The sequence below is a fragment of the Schistocerca cancellata genome, chromosome 4 (genome assembly GCF_023864275.1).
Source record: "Schistocerca cancellata isolate TAMUIC-IGC-003103 chromosome 4, iqSchCanc2.1, whole genome shotgun sequence".
NCBI lineage: Eukaryota > Metazoa > Arthropoda > Insecta > Orthoptera > Acrididae > Schistocerca > Schistocerca cancellata.
The window spans coordinates 709,891,416-709,918,218 of NC_064629.1; the positions used below are offsets into that span (position 1 = coordinate 709,891,416).

The 26,803-nt window shown below is 37.4% G+C and overlaps 1 protein-coding gene across 1 annotated transcript; it reads right to left on the reverse strand.

The window, feature by feature from the left end:
• Positions 1 to 2,576: 2,576 nt before the first annotated feature.
• Positions 2,577 to 26,352, reverse strand: LOC126183702 (26S proteasome non-ATPase regulatory subunit 6). The gene is made up of 7 exons (XM_049925886.1): positions 26,131 to 26,352; positions 6,188 to 6,393; positions 5,963 to 6,108; positions 5,530 to 5,749; positions 5,270 to 5,378; positions 5,019 to 5,187; positions 2,577 to 4,646 (listed from the first exon to the last, which is right to left on the reverse strand). Exons 1-7 carry the CDS (start codon positions 26,273 to 26,275, stop codon positions 4,472 to 4,474), a joined length of 1,170 nt encoding a protein of 389 aa, XP_049781843.1. The 5' UTR covers positions 26,276 to 26,352; the 3' UTR covers positions 2,577 to 4,471.
• Between the last annotated feature and the right edge of the window lie 451 nt (positions 26,353 to 26,803).

The following is a 26,803-nucleotide window of genomic DNA, read 5'->3' on the forward strand; positions in this document are numbered from 1 at the left end:
ACCATGGTGTTGTGTGTGCCTTCATCATTGGCACCGACGTTTTTAGGCATCAGCTTCCAGAATACTGCTACTACTATTTTAAATATCTGTGTTACACATGCTTTACTGCATGTTCAAATACATGGATAAACAAAATTCATAATAAAAAAGTACAGCTACGACAAGATAAAATAGCACTACGAATAAATGTGACTGGCTGACCAAATGATAAAATAGGGATGAGTTAGTCACTCTTGTTATATACTGACATTGAAGAAGATGGTTCCACTACACACACACTTTTAAAATTGTTGCATTACTGTGTTACCCTGGGACAAAACTTGTGGCAAGTCCTCATGACATATTAAGCCTATGCACCTGCTAGTAAATAAAATGCCTTTAGTTAAAATGTAGAGTACAGAGAGTAACACTGGAAGCTAGTGGGACCTCTCGCCTGCTGGCCATGGAAGAATGCCCTGTTTTGGGCCCGACAAGCACAACTTGCTTCCACTTTTTCAGTTGAGAGTATGTGCACCATTGTCAAATCTTAGGATTTACCACTCACAGCTTGTTGTTCATAAAATCATAATTTTCTTTCCCACCAGTGAGAGAAAGAACATATAGGGACACAACTATCACAGCACAGAACCAGAATCTCAACCACCCCCTCTTGTTCCCGTCATATCATCAATGTGAGTGTTGACAATATTGCTGCACGAAACACTTAAGTATGCCACTAGCCATTGTTGAGTATTTACCCAATTTTATAGTCAATTCAATTCCAACTACAAATGAAAAGGCAGGTAACTCTGAAAAATATTTAGTTGCCATTTTTTTTAAATGCGACTATGAAAATAGCCATCTTTTTACTTTTGCTGAAGTATAATATATTTTGGTAAAGTCACTGTGACATTTTGCTCAATAGAGCTAATTAACAAGTATCATTACTTTTGTAACAACTTTCTCCAACCAATCCTGATAAATAATGAACAATAATGTATATTTTAGAAAAGAACAGTGTCTATGTGGAACAAGGAGGTACAATAGATTCTAATCTCCCTGATGCAGCATCATGGAAGTTCGTCCTCTCAATATCTTTGGCCGTGAAATAAAGAAGTGCATGTATTAAATAGTAGTCAATTATAACAAATTGTAGTCTCTATTAGACATTGCCTGCGATTGCTCCAGCAGCTGGAGTACGAACGCCACTGTCAAAAATTTTGTGACACAATACGACTTTTCACAATTCTTCAGAATAAATCCTCAGTGAGATCAATTGCCAAAGCTCCATTTTTAAATGTAAGAAAACCCCTGTATTAATCTTTCACATAACATAAAAATGTTGTCCTCGGCAGTAGTAGTTTAGCCTGCAAATATACGACAACCTCATATTTTTTTGAATAATGAATTCGGAAAAAATCTTGTGTTATAATGGGGTAAATACAATATGTCTTGTACTGCGCCATCAATACAGGGCTCTTTGGCTGCTTTGCTTGTTTATTTCAACTAGGCACCGATATTTTCTTCCTTTGGTTATAAATATCCAGGGGAGTATCTAGAAAGTTTGAATAATTCTCTGTGTTGGGTAGATTTCCACTATTGGATAGAGGGAACAGAGAGAGTCTGAGCAGATGGCAACTTTGCTAGGTTAATTTCTTATCCTCTTAAGTCACTTTTTGAAAGTGTTTAGTTTGGCATTATACACACTACACATTTTAGGAGCACAACTTTAAGGCCCTGTGTGGGGCAGTAAAAGAACACCCTAAATTATTTGCTGCTTGAATCTGTCAGTGCGCAAAACAATCATGAAGCTCATTATGTATAAAGTTAAAAATAGAGGTGCAAGTATTATGAGAAGCATACCGTTTCACACACACACACACACACACACACACACACACACACACACACACACACAAAAGGTACAGAGCTTCACTTTGCTAGCTTTTGGAATGGAATTCCTTTCTCAAGTTTTAAGAGAAAAACACAAACACACACTACGCTGTAGGGACACTCGTGTATTGTGTTGTGGTGTGGTGCGTTTTTCTCTTATAGCTTGAGACAGGAATTCCATTCCGAAAGCTAGCAAAGTAAAGCTCTGTACCTATTGTGTGTGTATCTGTCAACAATGCAGCACTTCTGCCTTTCGGTGAGTTGTCTCCTTTATTCCTAAATAATTCATTATTCTCAACCACAACTTTCCGTACATTATTACACTATTTCTTCTCTTTTGTCATTTCTAAAAATAGGTGGCCTTTTTATTTCCCACAGTGACAACATACTCTAGTCACAGTATAGGATCTTAAAGCCAGCTTATTCCAATCTCTGAAAAAAATCTCCTGGCAATAAAGGAGTTTCATTTTGTGCCTCCAAAATTCAAACGTTCCTGTAGTGTTACTGTACTGCTAGAGGGAGTTTGTATTTTAATTCTAATAGTTCCACTATTAATTTTTCATCTCTAAGAGTAGACAACCTCTCCAGTTAAAAATTATTCAATTGCCTTAACGGCTCATGAACAATTTCTAAACACACATAAATTGCCTGACAAACATGGTATTTAAAAAGTAAGTACTATACCAAAATGAAACACAGACAAATACAAACTCATTGTAATTTACTTTCATACTTTTTTTGATTGCATGTAACACCAAGGCTTCCAGATGTTTCTGTAAATTTACAGACAAGTTATTCATAATATCAGAATAAATCTGCATATAAAGAACTAGAACTAAATTTACTGCTCAGTGTACATTAGTGTAAAAACAAAACAAAATACAGACAGCTCTTTGTATGCCATATTACATAATGTAATATGTCAACCAGTTTTTCTTTTACTCACTTTTGAAAGTAAGCTTTTACAGAATAAAAATTGAACACTTGAACCAAGCTCAAAATTTTTAAAAAATATAAATTAAAATCATGTCCAACACCACAAAATGCTGGTGTGGTAAAATGACTTTTCTTAAAACTTTTACTCTTGGAGAAGAATATGCTGATGTGAAGAAACAGTTCTGATACTGTCTACTGATATTCATCAACATTCTGCACACTTTAAGCATAGTTATGGTAATAATAAATTAAATACAAATCTGGATATCTTCACGGCTGAGCTATTAACACACTAAACATGATTTAAAAAATATCGTTATTGATTTTAATGTTATCATTAAACTACAACAGATACACAAACACAACTCTTAAACAATTAAAATAATTATTACAAAAAGAAACTGTGTGTATGTACTTTCATTTGAAGTTCTCTGTACATAATAATTAAAATTATTTTAAAATTTAAGCAAAGAACAAAATTTAGAAGCTAGTAGTCTTGAAAAAGGTGAAAATATCGGACACACTAAATGCCAAGCCCTTTTTGTCTAATGTGAAACAAATTCCATAGAAGAACATTTCTGACAAAAACAGATTTTTACCAATTTAATACATTTCATTGATGTAATGCATTTCTCAACAGCATTTTTGTTTCTATTACTTGTTCCCTAAAGCAGCCACATTTAGCTTTACTCTTAACGTATTCTCCATTTCTTGACAAGATGCCTAGATTTGAAAGTACCAACCTGAATGACAAATTTATCATGACTGTTAGGGCGTTAAATACCATATGAAAAAATTCAACTAGTTCACCACTGGAAAATTTGAGTATCATTAGCTTTTCATGTAAAGCTTTTGAAACAACACTGCAGGTTAATGGAAGCATTACATGTCAAGCACATGATACACTGAATGGCAATTGTTCTTTGTGGAATCAAAAGACATTATACTGAACAATCTTTCAGAGATAGTGAAATAAATATTTTTGTACCAAGAGAGGGCATGCGTTTCATGGAAGCAATGCAAGTGTCTGAGAAAGGTTATTTTCATTGCTTTTACAAGGCATTTAACAGAACTTTAAACATTGAATGCTTATGTTTCATAGTGATATCCAAGTCTTTCTAATAATGAAAACTTTGATGACAGTACTAATACACTGTCATGTAACAGCATCTAAACAATATTTTACACTATGCATTGCTCTGCAAACAAAATAAGACATTCAGCTGACATTTAACTGAAGTCAAGCAAAGATTAAAGGATATCAAACAAAATGGTGTACAATCAAATGAAACTACCATCCACCCAATGACTTTCTTATAAGATGCTGTTAAAATAGCTGATAGAAACAAAAAATAACACACATTGAGCATGTGCATGTACATCTTAAGTTACACAGACTGATTTCCAAAGAAAAAAAATCACACATCCGCTCCATAAATTACAAATCTTTACCAGAAGACTTGCAAAACTTTGCAACTCATATGTGATTAAACTATTTGCACATCTCTAAGTCAGTACAACACTGCAGTTTCTAGACATAGATGTTATGGCAATGAAAATTACTGTTAACAACAGTCACACGAAACCACGCAGTCCGCACAACAAGTTATTTAATTTATAGTTATTAGTCTCACTTATGACTGATGCACCTCGGCCAAAGGATTTAAATGTTTATCACTCTCGAAAGTTTCTGCACACGATTCAAGAGAATATCACCTTGCTTAATTGTTGCTTGATACTGCCAGTTCTTTGAGTCAGGTCTATTTGTTTCTACTACGCCACCGACTTTATCAATTTTACAATGTAATCTTCCAGCAGAAATAAATCTTGACAGTTCCCTGTAAAAAATTACTGAAATTAGCAATAATTACAACACATGTGGCAGAGAGAGAGAGGGAGGGAGGGAGGGAGGGAGAGAGGGAGGGAGAGAGGGAGGGAGAGAGGGAGGGAGGGAGGGAGGGAGGGAGGGAGGGAGGGAGGGAGGGAGGGAGGGAGGGAGGGAGGGAGGGAGGGAGGGAGGGAGGGAGGGAGGGAGGGAGGGAGGGAGGGAGGGAGGGAGGGAGGGAGGGGGGAGGGAGGGAGGGGGGGAGGGAGGGGGGAGGGAGGGGGGGAGGGAGGGGGGAGGGAGGGGGTGGCAGCTGCAGCTGTCTTACCCACAATTTTCCAAAGTTAAATTGTGATAAAACATTAAGCCAATTTTTTTCACTTACTGATCGATATAGTCAATAGTAACACCGAAAGCATCAGCCATGTACTGCAGTGTTAGACTGCGATATGACTCTAATAGCTGTGAGTATGCCATAATCCTCATCTCACGTACATAGAAGCGGTAGTGTGGATTCAGAAAATAGTCTCTCTTAAGAAGTCCCTCAACATGAGCTGTGAAAAGAATTGAAGGTGTCAAACAAAATTTTCAAACAATCTTCACAAAAATAAATATATATTTCATAAAACCAGTTACCTAAATTTTTGAAGAAATCAGCATAAAGGCAGTTGTACAGTGAAAATAAATAATCTTTCACATCTGTATTTGAATGCAACACTTCTAGAATTTCTGAGCCTTTAACAATCTGTAAAGGAATAAATATTTAACAAATGTGGGACGTATGTTGTCTTAAATATATTCAAACTAAAATAGAAGTTACGAACCAATATATATAGTACTGAAATACTGATGTAATTGGCAATGTGTATTAGATGAGAAGTACGACAAATACTCACCTTGTCCCTCAGTTCATTACGAGGTAGTGATATCATGCTAATATAAACAGTATAACGCACGAATGTATTATAGTCCATGAGTTCATACGATGTAAAAGTAGAAATCGTGTCGAGGAAATAAGCTGCTGCACTTTTGAAATCTCTGATAACCATACAGTACGTTCCTTGGTAAACTTTCAGCCTATTCCTTCTGTCCCAATCACCACCTTCATCTATCAAACTTTCAAAAAAAATAGAAAATACAAAGAATTATTCCTTTATTCCTCCAATCATTCAGAAACACAACAGTTGACTTTGTTTCCTTATTCTCTCGCTAAATTTTCCTCAACAAATTCTACTAAATATTCCTATGAAACAAATATTCACAACACCTGCAAATCTGAGTTAAGATTTTCAAAAATTTAAGAATTTAACTAATTAATTTATAAATTACCTCTTTGCTTTGTCAATATTCTTAGTTATCAGATCATGATCCAGATAAAACAGACCTATTCGTATTATGTGGAAAACTATGTCCAAACGGTTTCCAAGAGAGACCGTTTTTTCATATGTTTTCCTAAAACACTGCAATGATAAATCCTGAAAAACAAAAACATTATGGAACACTTTTTCCCAAACAGAACATGGGAGAGATATTTTCAGCTACAACGATACATACCTTCGCACCAATCTTGCAGAGATACTCTGACTTTTTCAAATTAGCATCTCTTACTTCCATTTCACCAAGATTTTTCTCTGCATCTTCAATTGCTTCATCTAGTTCTTTGAGTCTCTGGGTATTGGCTGCCTGCATTCTTGACATCAATTCTTCATCAAGTGGCCAGCCAAGAGAACTGCAGCACTCCTCATAGAATGGTGCCATGTCTGTAAATAAATAATACATTTTAAGATATTTGAAGGCAGAAGTAGTCTCAATGACACAAAATTCCTCCTCCCCCCCCTACACACACACACACACACACACACACACACACACACACACACACACTATGGAGACCTAAGAATTTTGAAGTTTCCATCTTATTTATTATTTCCTTAACAAGCGTTACACTAATCATGGGTGTAGTACCCCTATATGTGTGAAACTGAATATGCTATGTGTTTAAAATTGAGGGTGAGGCCATTCGCAAACAAACAGTCAATGATACTTTTAACAGCACTGTTTACTATTATCTTCTCTTTTGTATCTATGCTTGATTGATTACAATACTAGTGTCGTCTGCAAAAAGAACTAATTCTGCTTCATGCATATTAGACAGAAAATCATTTACATAAATGGGGAACAACAGTACACCTAAGATTGAGCCTTGGGGAACCCTATAAGTGATTTCTCACCAGTCAGAATTAAGTCACCAGACTACATTTGTTGAGTTACTGAATACAACTTTCCACATTACTTTGGTTAACTATGACTTTATCCACCAGCTCCTTATATCATCAACACAAGATATTACTGAAAAAAGTTGGAGCCATTATATCTCAGCCACGAAAAAACCTAATGCAAAATTTAAAGATGATGTGGTAAGTTTTTCACAAACAGATGCTAGTGAAATGGCAGGTTTTCTTGCTAGGACAAACTATGTAGTGGGAAACTTAAAAAGTTGCATAAACTACAAAACACTAAAATTATACTCTTCTCAGTGCAGTTTTGGCATGATGATCTGCTCCGGTCACACGTTAATGTGTAAACGGTACGAGTACATGAAGAAATTTTGCAAATACTTTAAATATGTCCCTTTTGTAAATATAACTGATATGGGTAAAAGACTTCATACCATTCATGGCCTCCAAATGAATGAACTTGAAAAAAAAAATATTTGAGTGGAGAAATCAAAAATTTAGCTGATAATTTAGTCTTAGCACAAATTGATAGGTTATAGTCACCAACACTGTTTAGTTTTAAGGATTTTTTAAGAGATAACAAAGAAGGCCAGGGCCTAGCTGCTTTATCCAGATTCACACTGGAGAACCAGTTTAAAGATAAGCAAGATTTCATAAAAATACCATGAAGGTGGTTACGGAAAACATCTATGGTCTAAACCAAATTAGCATTAGCAATTTTGTACATACTGCTTCACCTTGCGACACTGTGTAGTACGAAGTTTTCACCTTGTGGTAAAGCCTAATATGAAGTTTTCACTTTGTGACACAGTCTACTATGAAGTTAGTCACTGTTTTTGAGAAAAATAGCAGGAATAATGAGTTGGGAATAATGCTTGACCTTATAATACAGCTTATTCATGAACACTGACATTTAAGATAGGCTATCTCAATGTTGAAAGTATGAGTGGAAAACGTAGTTTAAAATGATTTTGAAAATGAGAGTACGATTGATTCATTATGTTTAACTGAGCACTGGTGTAAAGGAAAAGAAATTTCTTGTCATATATTAGATTCTTTCCAGTTAACAGTTTCAGCAGATAGAGCATATTCAAGGGGGTGGGGTCAAATAATAGTGAGAAACCTTTCATAAATGAATGTAGGTTGATTCTTACAAAGAAGACAGCAATCAGCCACTATTAATACTGCTATTTATTTAAGTAAATAGCGCTGCAACATGTTTCGAACTGAAAAGTTTTTAATTCTTCCACTGCGAAATATTCTTGGTGTGTTGGTGCCATCGAAAATTCCGTGCGATTTTGTTGCGAAGTTGCAGAATTGTATTTTCCAAATATTCCAAAATATATGCAGCACTTATATAATTTTTGTGTGTGTGTGTGTGTGTGTGTGTGTGTGTGTGTGTGTGTGTGTGTGTGTGTGTGTAGAATATGGTGATGTACAAATTATGTAAGTGCTGCATATATTTTGGAATGTTCAGAAAATACAAACCTGCAACTTCGCAACAAAATCGCGCAGAATTTTCGATGGCACCAACACACCAAGAATATTTTGCCACAGTGGAAGAATAAAAATCGAAAAATGACAATTATGTAAAGTGTATCTTGCAAATCATGTGAACAGCCATCTGATGATGAACTTGCCAGTTCGAAACCAGTTACGGCACTATTTACTTAAATAAATAGCAGTATTAATAGTGGCTGGTTGCTGTTTTCTTCTTTGTAAGAATCAACCTACATTAATTGTACACAGCCACGGTCTCACAATGTCAATTTTAGACAAAATAGTTTTCATAAATGGTAACAGTGGATTAGGTCTAGGTTTTGTGTGTGATGAGTTGCTCTCTAAAGCTACGGCTATATACTTAGAGCATTTAAATATTGTTATTGTATCACTTTAAAGGTAACCCAATGGTGATCCACTAATCTTTTACAAAAAAATTGAGTATTTCTTTATTTTCATAGTCCTTAGTGGAGAAAGTATAATAAAGTGATCTTTGGTGACATAAATCCTGTATCTGATGTAACAAAAGACACACTATGTAAGTGAATTTAAAAATTTGTTAAACAGTAAACCTCTAAGAAAAATTGCTTATTTTGACACTATACTTACAAATGTTAGTAGAGATTTAATGTGTTCTAATATAGCTGTTTTTGCTTATTCAGATCACGATTCGGTTTGGGTGGAAATGAGTAGGCCTAATATGAAGTCTAAAGAGCTCAAAGAGTCTAATGTGGCCATCTCAAGGCCAATAACATACAAAAAAATTTCTAATTTTATGGTTTCACTCAAGAGTTATGACTGGAAGCATTTGTTTAATAGTAATAGTCACTGTTCTGCTAATATAGTCTTTGATAGATTTTCCACTTTTTTTTTTTAATATTTTTGAGTCCAACTTTCCTCATTACAAATGTTAAGTCAATCCCAACACATGTAACCTGAATAAGCACAGGCACACAAATACATGGTAAATTTTCAACCAGCCAATACAAAAAACAGATTGTTAATATGTTTAGATTTTCATAGATTACACACATATGGCTAAGCTAAGATATTTCAGTAATCAAAAGAATTATAAACATGCATTCAATGTGGCTAAGAAACAACAACTTGTTTCATACAGATTCATCCAAAAATAAATGCAAGGAAGTGTGGAGTAATAAACCCAGTGGCCAGAGGCTGAAGAGTTATCACCAGCTGAATTTAATAACTTTTGCCTACAGCATGTTAATGAAATTTGTGAAAGCATTATTAGGCCTCGTGAAACTGTATCTGATCTTGTAAAATGTCATAATGTGAAAGGGGTTAAAATTATAGAGTGTTGTGCCCATTTATAAGAAGGGAAAGAGAAATTGCACCTCTGGTTATCACCCAGTATCTCAGACAGTTTTTTGATCAAAAATTTTAGAATGTGTCGTCCATTACCAGTTTTGTAACTTTTTGTGACCTTGCAGGGAAGGTCACGATATGCTGCAGCGGAAATTATATTCATACATATCACAGTTAATACAGCAAAAAATATACGTACGCTATAAAAATTGTACCTGCTATGGACTATTAGAACAGGAGATATTACTTGTCAAAGTTACAATGAGAATATTACAATACGAATGATTACGCAAATTGATTATTTGAGACAAATAGTCAATGATATGACATGAAATACACTATAACAGAGCTTACTTATTTGACTACACTATTGGAGGCAGAAGATATGCAAGTCAACAATAACAGCATGGCCAATACATAGGCAGTTCTTGCAGTGTGCACATATGATGAAAGTAGGTTGGTCACAGTTTTCATGGAAACACTCTTCCATTAATCCTTCTTCAAAGCAGTACTTCAAGGGTGTTCGAAATACACCAGGAAGTTTTTTTACTTGTATTTGTGGCCACATCACATGTTATAGGAAGACTTTTAAATCCCTCTTTTGTCATGTTAGCAGATTTACTAGCAAGCACCTTGATATTTGGCAAATTTATATTTACATTTGCAGGAGGTCGGGTGGCCTCCGATTCAAGGACATGTAAACTGCGTAGCTGCATACCGTTCATCGTAATCTTAGATATTATCGTATAAGATTATGTGGTTGCCACTATGGATCCAACTGCACCAAAGACATGCTCGCTTCCCTTCACTCCTAGAGTCCGTCCATATCTTAACTCATTATCAAATTCTGACTGGTCGGCATTAATTGTTTGACCTGGTGACACTTCTTCCTCAATGAGAGACCTGACTTATCTCACGAACTGATTAACTTTTTGTTGAATATCGGCATTCCCTTCAACCGACCGCTTGTTAACTTTGTGGGTTATTTTGTGACAGACGATCTTATTCCTACATTTAAATTTCTTTACCCACAAGTTGTAAGCTTTGAACAGCAGTGAATTCTCGTCTTTATTTTCAGTGAAGAAGTCTCAATTGCAGTCATTTATTCATGCGGTTTCCTCTCTCTTTACTATAAAATGATCACTTAATTCACAATTTATCACATCCTGCAGAATTGGGGTGTTTGACAAAAAACTGTTGTTTTAGTCTACTTTCAAACTTTTTTAACATAGCCTTGCTCTTTATATTCCTTTTCTATGCCAACACTGTTGTAATTTTCAGGTATGGTGTCATATCAGTTGCTAATACCAGATGACACAGATGGGGAGGATCTATCTTTCTATCTCGGGGCGGAACTGCACAATAACCCTGGGTTCGGTGTGGGGCAGTGGTGGGGTGAGTGGACTGCTGTAGCCTGTTGTGGGATTGTGTACCACTGCGGATTATGGCGGAGACAAAGTCATTTCTGGGTCCCCAGTGCCATACAATACAATACAATACAATTTGTTCTCCATGGCCTTCCCTTGTTATCCAGGCCTTCAACTGTGTAGAGCATGATTCATTTCTCAACAAATTAGTTTATCATAGAATCATTAACAACAAAGTTAGTGACATTTCAATCATTTCTTAACAATGGTAAACAAATTATGTTTAGTGAAAGGGAGAGATCGCAGATAGCTGAAATTAAGGGTGGCATGCCACAAGACTGAGTTTGGGATCTTTGTACTTTATTCTAATGATAAATGATTTGTCATTTTATATGAGTAAAACTCAAACTGTATTAAGAGCTTAGCCAGTAGAAGATTTTTCAGGTAGTGTTAAGGTTTTTAGGTGGTGTTGTTGATTGTAAGTTGTCTTGGGATTCACATATTAAATATTTTAGCACAAATATTTCTTAGTGGGGTGTAATTGTTAAAAAAACATGTACCATTGACTTATGTAACATCAGCCTATTTTGCTTTTTTCATAGTATTATGTCTTAAGAGGTTTTCATTTTTGGGGCAATAACACACATGTTCAGGAGATTTTGGTACTTCAAAAGAAAGTTATTAGAATTATTACAAACACAGAAAAACTTGCCCACTGCAGACAATAGTTTATTGACCTAAAAACATTAACAGTAATCAACTTGAATATTTACACTTTTCTCTTGTATACAAAGAATAACTTATCAGAATACCAGTGTAGATACAATTTACACTCTCATGGTACTTTTATTGAAAATTTATTCTAACTTACTGCAGTTTTAGATTTCATGAATTAATCTTTTTTTGTGTATATACTGTACGTACCTCCCCCTCCCTCTCCCCCATAAACCATGGACCATGGACCTTGCCAATCGTGTGGAGGCTTGCATGCCTTAACGATACTGATAGCCGTACCATAGGTGCAACCACAACGGAGGGATATCTGTTGAGAGGCCAGACAAGCATGTTGTTCCTGAGCAGGGGCAGCACCCTTTTCAGTAGTTGCAGGGGGCAACAGTCTGGATGACTGACTGATCTAGCCTTGTAAATTAACCAAAACGGCCTTGCCGTGCTGGTACTGTGAACAGCTGAAAGCAAGGGGAAACTACAGCCATAATTTTTCCTGATGGCGTGGAGCTTTACTGTACAGTTAAATGATGATGGCATCCTCTTGGGTAAAATATTCCAGGGATAAAAATAGTCCCTCATCCAGATTTCCAGGCGGTGACTACTCAGGAGGACATTGTTATCAGAAGAAAGAAAACTGGCATTCTACGGATCGGAGCATGGAATGTCAAATCCCTTAACTGAGCAAGTAGGTTAGAAAATTTAAAAAGGTAAATACAAAATGAAATAGGGGTAATGCAGGTGTAGATTTACTATTGAATAAAAAAATAGAAGCACAGATAAGCTACTACAAACATGATAGTGAACAAATTATTGTAGCCCAGATAGACACAAAGCTCTCACTACCACAGTAGTACAAGTTTACACACAAACTAGCTCCGCAGATGACGATCAAATTGAAGAAATTTATGGTGTGATAAAAAAATTATTCAGATAGTTAAGGGAGACAAAAATTTAATAGTTATGGGGGATTGGAATTTGGCCATAGGGAAAGGAAGAGAAGGAAAAATAGTAGGTGAATATGGACTGAGTGTAAGGAATGAAAGACAAAGCCGCCTGGTAAAATTTTGCACAGAGCATAACTTAATCATAGCTAACACTTGGTTTAAGAATCATGAAAGAAGTTTGTATATGTGGAAGAGGCCTGGAGACACTGGAAGATTTCAGATAGATTATATAATGGTGAGACAGAGATTTAGGAATAGGTTTTAAATTTTAAGACATTTCCAGGGGCAGATGTGGACTCTGACCACAATTTATTGGTTACGAACTACATGTCAAAACTGAAGAAACTGCAAAAAGGTAAAAGTTTAAGGAGACGGGACCTGAATAAACTGGAAAAAATAGAGGGAATAGATAGTTTCGAAGAGAGCATTAGGGAATGATTAAATACAGGGCAAAGGAATACAGCAGAAGAAGAATGGGTAGCTTTGAAAGATGAAATAGTGAAGGCAGCAGAGGATCAAGTAGGTAAAAAGACAAGGACTAGTAGAAATTCTTGGATAACAGAAGAGATATTGAATTTAATTGACGAAAGGAGAAAATCTAAAAATGCAGTAAATGAAGCAGGCGAAAAGGAATACAAGCGTCTCACAAATGAGATTGACAATAAGTACAAAATGACTAAGCAAGAATAGCTAGAGACCAAATGTAATGATTTAGAGGCATGTATCACTGGGGGTAGATCGATGCTGCCTACAGGAAAATTAAAAAGACCTTTGGAGAAACGAGAACCACCTGTATGAATATCAAGAGCTCAGATGGAAAACCAGTCCTAAGCAAAGAAGGGAAAGAAGAAAGGTGGAAGGACTATGTAGAGGGTCTATACAAGGGTGATGTACTTGAGGGCAATATTATGGAAATGGAAGAGGACATAGATGAAGATGCATTTCATCACTGCTTTGTGTCAAGAAGATTATTACTGCCAGTTAGCATTGTCTAAATAATAATGGGAAACCTGCAAATGAACCTTACTGTGTGATTATGTAGGGAATTAGTCATGGGAAATGTGTTAACATTCATGCAGGGTACACCAAGTGAATGAAGTTCTATAAGCTAGTGTTGTTATAACCTCAAAATTATTACAAGACATCTGGAGAAAGAATGAGTCATGGCTTTTTAGCAGCTGCTCATGGTTCACTAATTTTCAAATGCATACCCTAAGGCACAAACAAATCTCTCAAATACACTCCTGGAAATTGAAATAAGAACACCGTGAATTCATTGTCCCAGGAAGGGGAAACTTTATTGACACATTCCTGGGGTCAGATACATCACATGATCACACTGACAGAACCACAGGCACATAGACACAGGCAACAGAGCATGCACAATGTCGGCACTAGTACAGTGTATATCCACCTTTCGCAGCAATGCAGGCTGCTATTCTCCCATGGAGACGATCGTAGAGATGCTGGATGTAGTCCTGTGGAACGGCTTGCCATGCCATTTCCACCTGGCGCCTCAGTTGGACCAGCGTTCGTGCTGGACGTGCAGACCGCGTGAGACGACACTTCATCCAGTCCCAAATATGCTCAATGGGGGACAGATCCGGAGATCTTGCTGGCCAGGGTAGTTGACTTACACCTTCTAGAGCACGTTGGGTGGCACGGGATACATGCGGACGTGCATTGTCCTGTTGGAACAGCAAGTTCCCGTGCCAGTCTAGGAATGGTAGAACGATGGGTTCGATGACGGTTTGGATGTACCGTGCACTATTCAGTGTCCCCTCGACGATCACCAGTGGTGTACGGCCAGTGTAGGAGATCGCTCCCCACACCATGATGCCGGGAGTTGGCCCTGTGTGCCTCGGTCGTATGCAGTCCTGATTGTGGCGCTCACCTGCACGGCGCCAAACACGCATACGACCATCATTGGCACCAAGGCAGAAGCGACTCTCATCGCTGAAGACGACACGTCTCCATTCGTCCCTCCATTCACGCTTGTCGCGACACCACTGGAGGCGGGCTGCACGATGTTGGGGCGTGAGCGGACGACGGCCTAACGGTGTGCGGGACCGTAGCCCAGCTTCATGGAGACGGTTGCGAATCGTCCTCGCCGATACCCCAGGAGCAACAGTGTCCCTAATTTGCTGGGAAGTGGCGGTGCGGTCCCCTACGGCACTGCGTAGGATCCTACGGTCTTGGCGTGCATCCGTGCGTCGCTGCGGTCCGGTCCCAGGTCGACGGGCAACTTGCACCTTCCGCCGACCACTGGCGACAACATCGATGTACTGTGGAGACCTCACGCCCCACGTGTTTAGCAATTCGGCGGTACGTCCACCCGGCCTCCCGCATGCCCACTATACGCCCTCGCTCAAAGTCCGTCAACTGCACATACGGTTCACGTCCACGCTGTCGCGGCATGCTACCAGTGTTAAAGACTGCGATGGAGCTCCGTATGCCACGGCAAACTGGCTGACACTGACGGCGGCGGTGCACAAATGCTGCGCAGCTAGCGCCATTCGACGGCCAACACCGCGGTTCCTGGTGTGTCCGCTGTGCCGTGCGTGTGATCATTGCTTGTACAGCCCTCTCGCAGTGTCCGGAGCAAGTATGGTGGGTCTGACACACCGGTGTCAATGTGTTCTTTTTTCCATTTCCAGGAGTGTATATCCTGTAAATGCTCAACCATGTCCACATTGCACAAATACTGGGCCTATATCATTGTTTGAAGTTCTTTAGAAAATTAGTAAAACAAAGCTTAAGAACATATGTATTATTCATTAAATTTTTCATTGTTTTTGGAGTATTTCACATACACGTATTCTCCAACCAACAGCAGCAGCAGCTGCTGCTGCTGCTGCTAAGTGCCCGAGATGTGGCCTTATCAAGTTTACAATTACTTTAAAGATATTTACAAGAAAGTATCATGTGGCTGCTCCAACACTTGCGAGTATACACAACAGGTTTAAGTTTTTCATGCTTTGAATATTTCCAATGGCATCATGCATTCTGCAGCTATACAGATCAGAGCAAAAGAGGTCTACAGTTGCCTGGGAAAGGTGAGAGTTCAATTTCTGATCAACTCTTTAACTGAAGTGAAAGATTGACAGTAATGTTAACACAATTGGTTTCAGGCTACTGACGTAAGAGACATCAACATAGGCAGTACTGACACAATTAAGGCAGTTTACTTTCATGTTCTGCAAATTTTCTAACAGTAATGTGCTAAAATATCAAAGTATGCCCTTGTTCACAAATACAGCATGTAACCTGTACAAAATATCAAAGTATGCCCTTGTTCACAAATACAGCATGTAACCTGTACAATCAGTATAATGTTATTGCATTCTGATAAGAACGATACCTTTTTTATATAAAAAATGCTGCATATAATATCTGTAATATCACTCTCCCACTCCACACATTTTTATACTGACATATAGGATTCTCTGATATGGCAACTTATTATTATAGTAAACAAGAGGACTTTATTACACTTTATTATACCTAAACTGACAAATTATACCTAAATTGGTACAAATTTTCCCAGTCATATTCTCATCATTGGAGAAGACTTTAGAAATCCAACAATTGTTTGGGAAAACTACAATTCTGTAAATGGAGGTGTGACAAGACACACAGAAAAACAGTACAAAATGCAATCTCTGAATACTACCTATATCAGATATTTCAGGAGCCTACTCATAACGATTAGACCTGACCTCTTTCATAGTATCAATATTGAATGTGGTATCAGTGACAATGAGGCAGCTGTAACAACAACTAAGTAGGTAGAAAGACAGCTAAATTAAGTAGCAAGATTTACATATTTAGTGAGTAAAATGAAGAGACACAGGGTCATATGTCAGAGTGAAACTAAGAATATTTTACTCTGGGCAGGAGCATGTGGAAGAACTGTCTCTCAAGTTTAAAGGAATAGTTGACCATACACTGGATATGTATGTACCTAGTAGAACTGTTCATGGTGGATGCAATCCTCCTTGGTATACAGGTACAGTCGCTGTAACGAAACTAGTAAAGAAACAGCAATTACCATAACAGAATCCTACCAAAATATCTCATAAAAACTAAGGAAGTCCTGGTCATAAGGAAAGGCTGTCAGTGGTACCAAAATCAGTGTCCAAGCACTCATGGATCATACAGGAACTGGAACTGTGTGTGGCAAAACAAAAGCAGAAATACTGGACCCCATTTTTTAAATGTTCCTTTACATGTAATACCCCAGATTAGTTCTTGCACCACTGCAAAGACAAGTGATACAGATTATTACTGTCAGCTGCCGTTTTAACCATAACATATTGTACAGCTGCTGAATAAAAAAGCTGAGCCCAGTGATTAGGGGGAAAAAATAGCACAGGTCACATCTGTCTAGAAGAAGGGTAACAGCTGTTATCAACAAAACTAACATCCAATCACACTGATACCTATCTGTTGTATAATCCTACAATATAAGCTCCGCTCAAATGTAATGAGGTATGTCTAACAGAATGACATGGTAAATACATTATTTCTTGACTTCCAAAAAGTGACTTCCCAAAAGCATTTGACTCAGTACCACATATACGCTTTTTATCAAAATGACGATCATAGGAGGCTTCAAGCAAAATTTGTTACTGGAACGAGGATTTCTTGGCAGAGAGGACACAGCATGTTATCTTGGATGAGGAGTCACTGCAGATGTATATGTAACTTAAAATTGCACAAGGGAAGGGTTTTGAGACCCTTGCAGATCATGTTTTATATCAATGGCCTTGCAGACAATATTAATAGCACCTCAGACTTTTCACAGATGATGCAGTTACCTTAAATGAAGTACTGTCTGAAACAAAGCTGCATAAATACTCAGTTAGAACTTAACTAGATTTCAATTTGAAGCAAGTACGTGCAACTTGCTTTAAATGTTAATATATGTAAAATTATGCACTTCACAAAATGAAAAAAAAAGCTTGGTATCCAATGACTACAATATCAATTATTTAAAATGAGAACCAGTCAACTTATATAAATACCTAGATACAACAATTTGTAGAACTTGAAGGGGGAACAATCACAGAGGCTCAATTTTATGGAAGGCAGGTGGTAGACCATCGTTTACTGGCAAGATAGTGGGAAAATATAGTCAGTTTACAAAGGAGACTGCTAATGAATCACTTGTGCAATATTCCAAGATGGGATGCATATGTGTGTGGGATCCATATCAAATGTAGCTTACAAGGGATATTGAATGTACCGAAAGAAGTGGGGCACTAATGGTCACAGATCTGTTTAACTTATGGGAAAGTGTCGTAGAAATGTTAAAAACACCTGAACTGGAACACTGTTGAAGATAATGCAAATTATCCCATGAAAACATGCTTACAAAACTTCTAGAATCAATATTAAGTGAAGAATCAGTCCCCCATAGGGCCCGTGAAGACAAAATTAGACTAATTACAACACACAAACAGGCATTTACGTAATCATTCTATGTGTTCTCCACAGCTATTAAAGCCAGAAAAAACCTAACAACCTAACATGAGGAACCATGTTAAGTAACCTCTGCCATGCATTTCAAAGCAGTTTAGAAAGCATGCATATAGATGCAGAGTGTGTATAAGTTTACATTCCAATACAGTGAACCTTTTAGTCAAGTGAAGATATCACACACACAGCATTTCAATCAAGATCCTTTCACAAACTGGCTGACTGGCATCGCCCAATACTTTCTCTTTCTGAATTTCTTTCTCTCAGAATGTAAGATAACTACAGAGAGCATATTAGAGAAGATATTGAGAAATAACAGGAAGATGAAATGGCAAGCAATCAGAAAAATGTTATTAAAGGAAAAATACTGTCTCTGATACAATAAAAGTGACTAATTGTGGTATAGATAGAGGTAATGTACATTCAAAACTTTCAGTCGAAGACAATAAATGGCATCCTGTAAGTCAAGAAAGGGATCACCGCCACCACCACACATTTGACATCCACTGCTAGATAAAGGCCTCCTCTATATTACTCTATTTTTCAGACTTAAGTCATGTGTGCCCATGTGGCTCTAGCACCTTCTTTAATCAATTAACCTTTCATTAGGTAGTCATTAGCCTTTTCTTCTATTTTTGAATCCACTGAATGACTGCCTTGTCCCTGTACCAAAAATTCATCTAGTTACAAGACTTGCACTACCATTTCATTTCATTTCATCATCAATTTGCTTATTTTTGGTCTCACCCAATAATTCCTAAAATGCACCTCTCCATTACACACTGAATACCTCATAGTAGTTTAACAGTTTTTACATTAAAATGTTATCTCACTACCATAAGACTGATTGGAAACTTTTTATATCACATATGCTGGAAACTTAGCTTTGAGAGCTCTAGTTTTTGTAACGCACTATAGGACACTCAGTTGTGTTTGTTTCTTTTCCTAGCCATTCATAGGTTTTCAGTTTCCCTAAATACTAAAGCATATCAACTGGTTTTGGATTAATAGTTAATTTTATTTTCTGTGTCTTGATTAAACAGTGCTTTAATCCTATAATTAAACTTCAGGCCCACTTTTAAACTTACTCTATTTAGTTCTTGCATTATTTGTAAAAGTGTATGAGCAATCACCAGTGAAATGAAGATAGTGCAGAATATACATTCCACTACTATGTTATCCTCCAGTTTCCCAGTTTAAGCGTCTGAAAACTTTCTCTAGGACTGCTGAGAACAGTTTTTGTGATTTGGAATCAGCTGGACTAAATCATTACTAAAGCCAACTTGTTCCTTGAGCTGATTAAAATCTGATACATCCCCCCTTGCTTCAGATGGTTAGTCTTTACTTCCAACTATCTCATACATTACAGAAATGAGGCTGATATTTCTACAGGTTGTGTGTGTGTGTGTGTGTGTGTGTGTGTGTGTGTGACCACCTTTCTTCCTTGTGAACTTGTGAAGCAGAATTATTACAACATTTATTCAGTTTTTGTGAATCACCTTGCTCCACAGATATTCTTTAAGTTCCTTTCATGTTACCTTTCTTCCAGCTTCAATAATTTACACTTAAACACAATCTCCTGGTGTATTTCCTTTATTTACATCAAATGGCTTTACATATATCATCTGACATTATTTCCTGAATCTCATTACACTATGAGCAATCTGTGATTCTATATTATACAGTGATTTGAAGGAATCTCTGAATGTATGTATGAATTTCTCTTCTGATATCATACTGAAGACATTTCCAAATAGATTTGTCTAATTAGGTATATTCTTTCACATTCCAAGAAACATTTATTTTAAATGCCACTTTCTCCGAAACAGATTTCACAATTTTTTTTATCTGTGTTCACCAAAGCAACATCTTTTGCTGTTGGTGAAGTACCTTTGTTAGATAGTTGCGCCACTTTGTCTATCTCTATACAACCTTCACTTTTTAATAGACCCAATCTGTCCTATCCTTCAGTAAATTCTCATAATACAAATTTCTTACACTACCTGATCAGGGTTTCTCTCTACACTGTTACCTAGTTTTACGAATATATTATCATTTTCAGTTCATACGTGGTTTAAGACTGACACAACCTGAATAATTTTTGTTTGATAAAATGTACTCTGTTGAATTTTTAGTTCCATTTGGTACTTGCTAAACCAATATTCTATTTGTTTTCTTCTGGAATAATGTAATAAAGAGCATCATCATCTTGTTTCTGGCATATCTACTAACACACAACCTATCAAACTACAGTTTTGATCCTACTCTGGAATTAAAATCCCGAATACCACATTGTAGTGGGTTTGGTGTCATTTATCCATTCCAGTAACTCTTCATAGAGATGGTTCCTTGATCAAGGCCATGACAGACCCGTCCTATCCCCATACAGCATACTTTATATTCTGATTACATGTAAATTTTTGAGCTACTTGACTTCTTTGTATTATGGCGACAAATCTATCACTGTACAATCCGTGGATAGATGGTGGAATGAATAAATAATAAATCAAATAACCACAACTTCTGCCACCTCATCTGAATATGAACACGTTAGCAAAGAGACTAGAATGACAGGTATGGAACATTCCTTTTTTTTTTACCATTATTGTATTCTGTCATCTTCCTTCATTACCTGCAATTTTTTAATTTTCCTATTTGCAGTAACGCCTACATCATAACTTCTGTCTAGCTATTTCTCTGTAGTAAAACGTGTGCCAATTCTGATTCTATTTGGTTTTTCTGTTTTGTCACACTTTGGGGAAATACGAAAGCATCCGATCCCGCCCGTCTGCTTTGACCCATGACGTCACAAATATGGCGAAAACGACCATAAACCACGATTCCAATATGGTGCATATGAAGTCGGTACGTACACATTATGAGAACGAAAATACATAAAAAAAAAAAACACACACACACACACACTTTCCACAAATAGCTTAATGACACTAATGGGACAAGCATAGGAAATGGAGTGTTTTTGGGTGGGGGCAAACTAAATATAAACAAATTTAGACACCCACCCCCATACAAACCACACAAAACGACAAAAAAATCATCACGAAACTCCACAAATACCACTAAACACAATATAATCTGGAATCTGACACTTCCCTTGACCTATATAGCTCAACAGCAGCTCCCGATCCCATAAGTTAGGATCAAACACTTCCCTGGGCCTATATAGCTCGAAAACATCTCTCGATACCAATATCAACATACACAGCCACACATTGGGATCGAACACTTCCCTTGACCTGTGCACTGTTAATTTTATCCGTCATATCCATTCGTGAACATAAACAACAACAGATTAATTTTACTAAAATTACCACGCGATGTACAGCGAACAACACTAAATTAACCTTCACACAAAATCGTTAACTCACTGAAATGAATTACACTACAAACACAGCCGACACTAACAATTCTGAATAATGAGCAAAAGCAAACTGAGCCCATTACACCACACAAACGAAAACCCTGAACATACTATCAGAGAGCACAACAAACCACAACACGACGACATCTACAAACACGCCACACTCACAAACCTAACTCCGCGCCGTCATGACATCACACACGACAACACCCTTACGTCACGGGTCAAAGCAGACGCATGGGATCGGATGCTTCTGTCGACCCCACTTTGGATAGCCTTACTATATCCCATTTGAATCTATAACTCCTTTTCCACCTTCATTAACCTACATTTAGTTCTTAAAGCTTTGCAATTTATTGTCTCTTGAAGAGAGAACAGTTTAATTTCAAATGTCTATGTTACTATTCATTTGGCCAAACTTCATATAGCGTCTTCCTCCAAATACTCTAAATATCCTTTCATCCAGTCAGAAAAGTGAGGTCCCTGGACCTTTTCTTTGACATCCCCCCCTCTGGTACAATAGCCTACTTGGATTGTAAGAGTTTCGACTCACCATGCTGTCTGCAGTGAAGGTTGGTATGCACACCATATTTGTTTCCCACAAAACAAGCCACAAAGATGGTTACCTTAAGTGTATCAACAGCCACATAAACGACTACTGAAAATGTATGTACTCTTCTACTTCCCAACAATCTCTTCTAAAATTTAACTAAGAGGTCTATCCCAGTTTTTAGTTGATCCACATTTTACAAGATGACATACTTTAAATTTAAATCAAGAAAAATGTCCACACACTAGCTCTGGTCAAGAAGAATGTTCAATACCTCCCGTAATACGCTAAGTACCTTCAGAACTACATACCCACTGAAGATGGAAGATCAAGATAAAGGTAAAGTTTGTGGCACACATTCACGACTGGACTAAAAATCTACGAACTTCGTCAAGATGATAATATAGTGAATTTTATGCCAAAAAACATGCTTAACAACGAACCCTGATGCGATAGGAATGAAAAACAACAACAACAACAACAATAATAATAATAATAATCCACAGTCATGACACTTTCTACCAGTGGCCAACCAGGCCACCTCAGCCTCTGTCTCTGGGGATAGACTGAGACAATGTTCTCTTCCTCTAACATTTCCTTTTTCTTGCTGTTATTCTGCCAATCATTTTGTTTCAGGCCTCTTGACATTACTGAGGTCTGCTAATTATTACCTCGGTCTCTATTTCAAGCCTATTCATTTCCATTCTATTTCTACAATCAAAAGGAATGTGTCGTTACACAGTGCCTGATGTTTGAAAACAGTTGGCAACATTCATCAGTTTACAGCTTCGGCTGTGGTACCTACCAGTATTTCACCACAACTGAGATTTTACATTCACATTACTTGGCTTTGCAAATACAACGCAATTATTACCGTTGAACCTCATCTACATCTACGTGGATACTATGCAAATCGCATTTAAGTGCCTGGCAGAGGTTTTGTCGAACGACCTTCATAATACTCTATTGTTCCAATCTTGTATAGCATGCAGAAAATAACGAACCCCTATATCTTTCCGCGCAAGCTCTGATCTCCCTTATTTTATTATAGCGATCATTTCTCCCTATGTAGATTGGCGCCAAAAAATATTTTTGCATTCGGAGAAGAAAGTTGGTGATAGAAATTTTGTGAAAAGATTCCAAATGCCTTTGTTTTAATGATGTCCACCCCAAATCCTGTATCATTTCAGTGACACACACTCCCCTATTTTGCGATAATACAAAATGTGCTGCGCTTCTTTGAACTTTTTCGATGTACTCTGTCAATACTATCTGATAAGGATCTTACACCGCTCAGCAGTATTCTAAAAGAGGATGGACAAGCGTAGTGTCGGCAGCAGTGTGTCCTCCAATCCACACCCCAAAAAATAATTGACACAAAACAAATATGCCACTGTTCTGTTCTCTTCCTGCTGACACATGCCACAATGTCATTACGTCTAGGGGGGATGAAGCCAACATATGATACTGGTAGGTTCAGTTGACCATTAGTTGCTGGGCATGTTAAATATTCTCAGAAGACAGGAATACATATTCAGAATCCTGATGAAGTAAAATACCATGCACAATATGAAACTCTGATAATGTACAACAAGTTTATGAATTTAGAAGACAAATGGGCTACAGTGTGGTATTTAACACCCCCCCCCCCCCACTCCCGAATTCTTGGTTGCAACGAACGACTGATGTGTAGCACAGCTCTATGTCCATGTCGTAGCTTAAGGTGATAATCTGGTTGTTAGTTGGCTAATCCAACAAATATAAATGCCACATATAGGTTGTGTTAACAGACTGACCTATAACATAGACTAATGTTTACATTTGTGCCATACTTAAGTACTCTTTGCTATAGTTAATGCACTTTTCATCATGAAAGCTAAAGCCGCAAAGTAAATTCAGAAACCGCACATTAGATAATGGACAAGCCACCGATGAGTATTCTCATGCATTCTGTGTACATATATTGCACACAAACTACAAAAAATGCAGGGGAGGACCCACTATGTAACTTTTCCCGACAAATGAGCAAAACCTGTACATCCATCATATTAAGAATTGAGTGTACACAGAATATTGTATCGGATAAAGCTGGAAAGTCTGAATAATAAGTTTGTAGAATATTGATAATTTCCCTACATAGAAACACATACAAATATGCAAGAGAACTGGACACAACCTAATGAATATGGACATAACATTCTTCAGAGAACTGTGGGAGCAGATGACATCAGGTTTCACCATTTTGAACTTTAAACTAAGTTGTTGTTGTTGTTGTTGTTGTTGCAACAAGTAAACTTGCTTAATAAAACAAATGTACACCTTGACAGGTGATTTTGTGAGCACAGTAATTCTCCCTCTAGCTTGTTTCCTTCTTTTTGTTTTTTTTTCTTTTTTTAGTGCAGAAGAATTTGAATTTGTGGCCTCATGCTTTAGGGAGGTACTGTTCATTCTCATGCATAACATACATAAGGAAACTTCAAGTCAGACAGTGCTATACGCCAATATATTGTCAGAACAAAAACAATGCGCTATCGAATGACAAAGCAAAATGATTAAAATACTTCAACATGAACTGCTGCCAGACACACACGAGCAACCCCTCTGGGGATGAGAGTTTTGAAACTTTCCAAACTATCTCTTCGGCACAATCCTGCAGATATTTACTGTGGCAGCATATTGATTCCCTTGCTAGGTAATTTATGGCAACTGCCGAGATCACGATGATGAGGGAATGAATTTCTTAATAATTCATTTATCAACATTCTAACTATGATAAAAAATAAACAGTCTTGACATTTTTAGTTTCAATGCCCACTGTGAATGCTCTTAATAGCAAGCCAGGCTGTATTTCTCATACACTCTATTCCAGCTTATATATTTCTGCATGATGGCTGACTTCACAATACTTCATTTCGTCCTCTAACTGTGCTTCTGTAAACAAATACTTCAGAAGTAAGAGGTCATGTGAATGTGTGGACTATACCAAGTTACTGACACAGTACATAAATTCACAACTATATGCTAACACTGTTCTCCAGATGAGTGAGTGTGGTGGATTACCACATGACAGCTGTCTTCATTATCTCCACATACTTTATGCCCTATCTACAAACAATCTGGGCAATTAGTGATTTCAGTGGAAACTAACAAGCCACGCTTGCAACAGAAATGGGGCCAGTGTTTGCCACACTGCAGAACAGCAGTTCATGCTCACCCTTGATCATAACATCATCATAAGGATTTATGTAGCACGATCAGAAAAAGCACACAGTTCCAAATAAATTAAGTATGCAAGTAGAGGTTGCTTGCATCTTAATAATACATCAAAGCAGTAGCAGCTGATGTAGTGATTTCAAAGGGTTACCAGTAACAACAAGTAATGAATTTGTCCACTAGCCCACTAAATGTTCAGAAAGCAGATAACCACTTCACAGCAGAAGATCTGAATGGAAGCAGAAATCACTAAAATATAATCTGTAAACTCAGATACACTCTCATAATAATAAAACAAGATAATCTATTTAAGTCTACATGAAAAAATGAAGTTCCTAACAGTACACAGTGGACAATTTCTTCAATACAAGAGGCACCAAAATACAAAGACACAGTAATGTTGTGCTTTTAGTCTATGGTGACTAGCTGTAAAGTTCAGGGCCCCTGCACCTTTAGCAAAAATTACTGGAAAGCCATTGAAAACGGCGGTAAGAAGCAGTATTAGGAACTGTTGACTGCTATAGCAATTGTCGAGGAATTTTTGGATGTTTAACATCATTGTTATGAGGCCAATAAACAAACACAGTGACGAAGCCAGTGACCCCACAAACAGCAAATAACGCAGAAACCATATCCAAAAAAATTCTACTGTTTTTTCTGAAACGTCTCTGTGATAGGAAAGAAACTGTGCCACTTAAAATTATAAAAGAATATAAATATACAGCTACAATACACGGCATGACTTGCAGTGTTACTCATGATACTCACTGTCACGAGTAATTGCTTCCAGCAATTGGTGTTTCACTTGGGTATCATTTGTGTGCTCTGGCAGGCTTAAAAGGAATCGCCATTGCGCTAGCATAAGATTCGGATTTTTATCTAATCCTTCTTCCTCCATATTTTCCACAGGCATAACCTCTACGCTAATAGAACTCTGCACACAACAAATCACAATACTACGTTACGGGCTACCAACCTCTACAAACCCAACTTTCTTACCAACCAACACGACACCAATGCAACTCACAACCGGAAACCGAAGATGTGCTGGTGGTTTAAAGCGCTACAATAATATTGCTTTAAAACATTTATTAATTGGTTTAAGTATTGTAGTTAGATGTAATCGGGAAATCATATCATCACATACGAAAGGTATTTCAGCATTTGAATTAAAGTGTTTGTTATCAGTTGTTCAGTATGTATACACTGAAGGAAAAAAGGACAGACCAATTCACACTGACCATCACGTTACGTCTCGTCAAAACATCCCACAATGCATTTCGAATGGCGACATCTACACTGGCAGCATCATGTCACGACATGGCACCTCGAACACCTATGACGTATATATGCAGACTAAAGCGGTGAATGAAAATTCGTACCAAGGCAGAGATTTGAACCCGGATCCTCTCTTCACTGGGTAGAAGCGCTAATCACTACG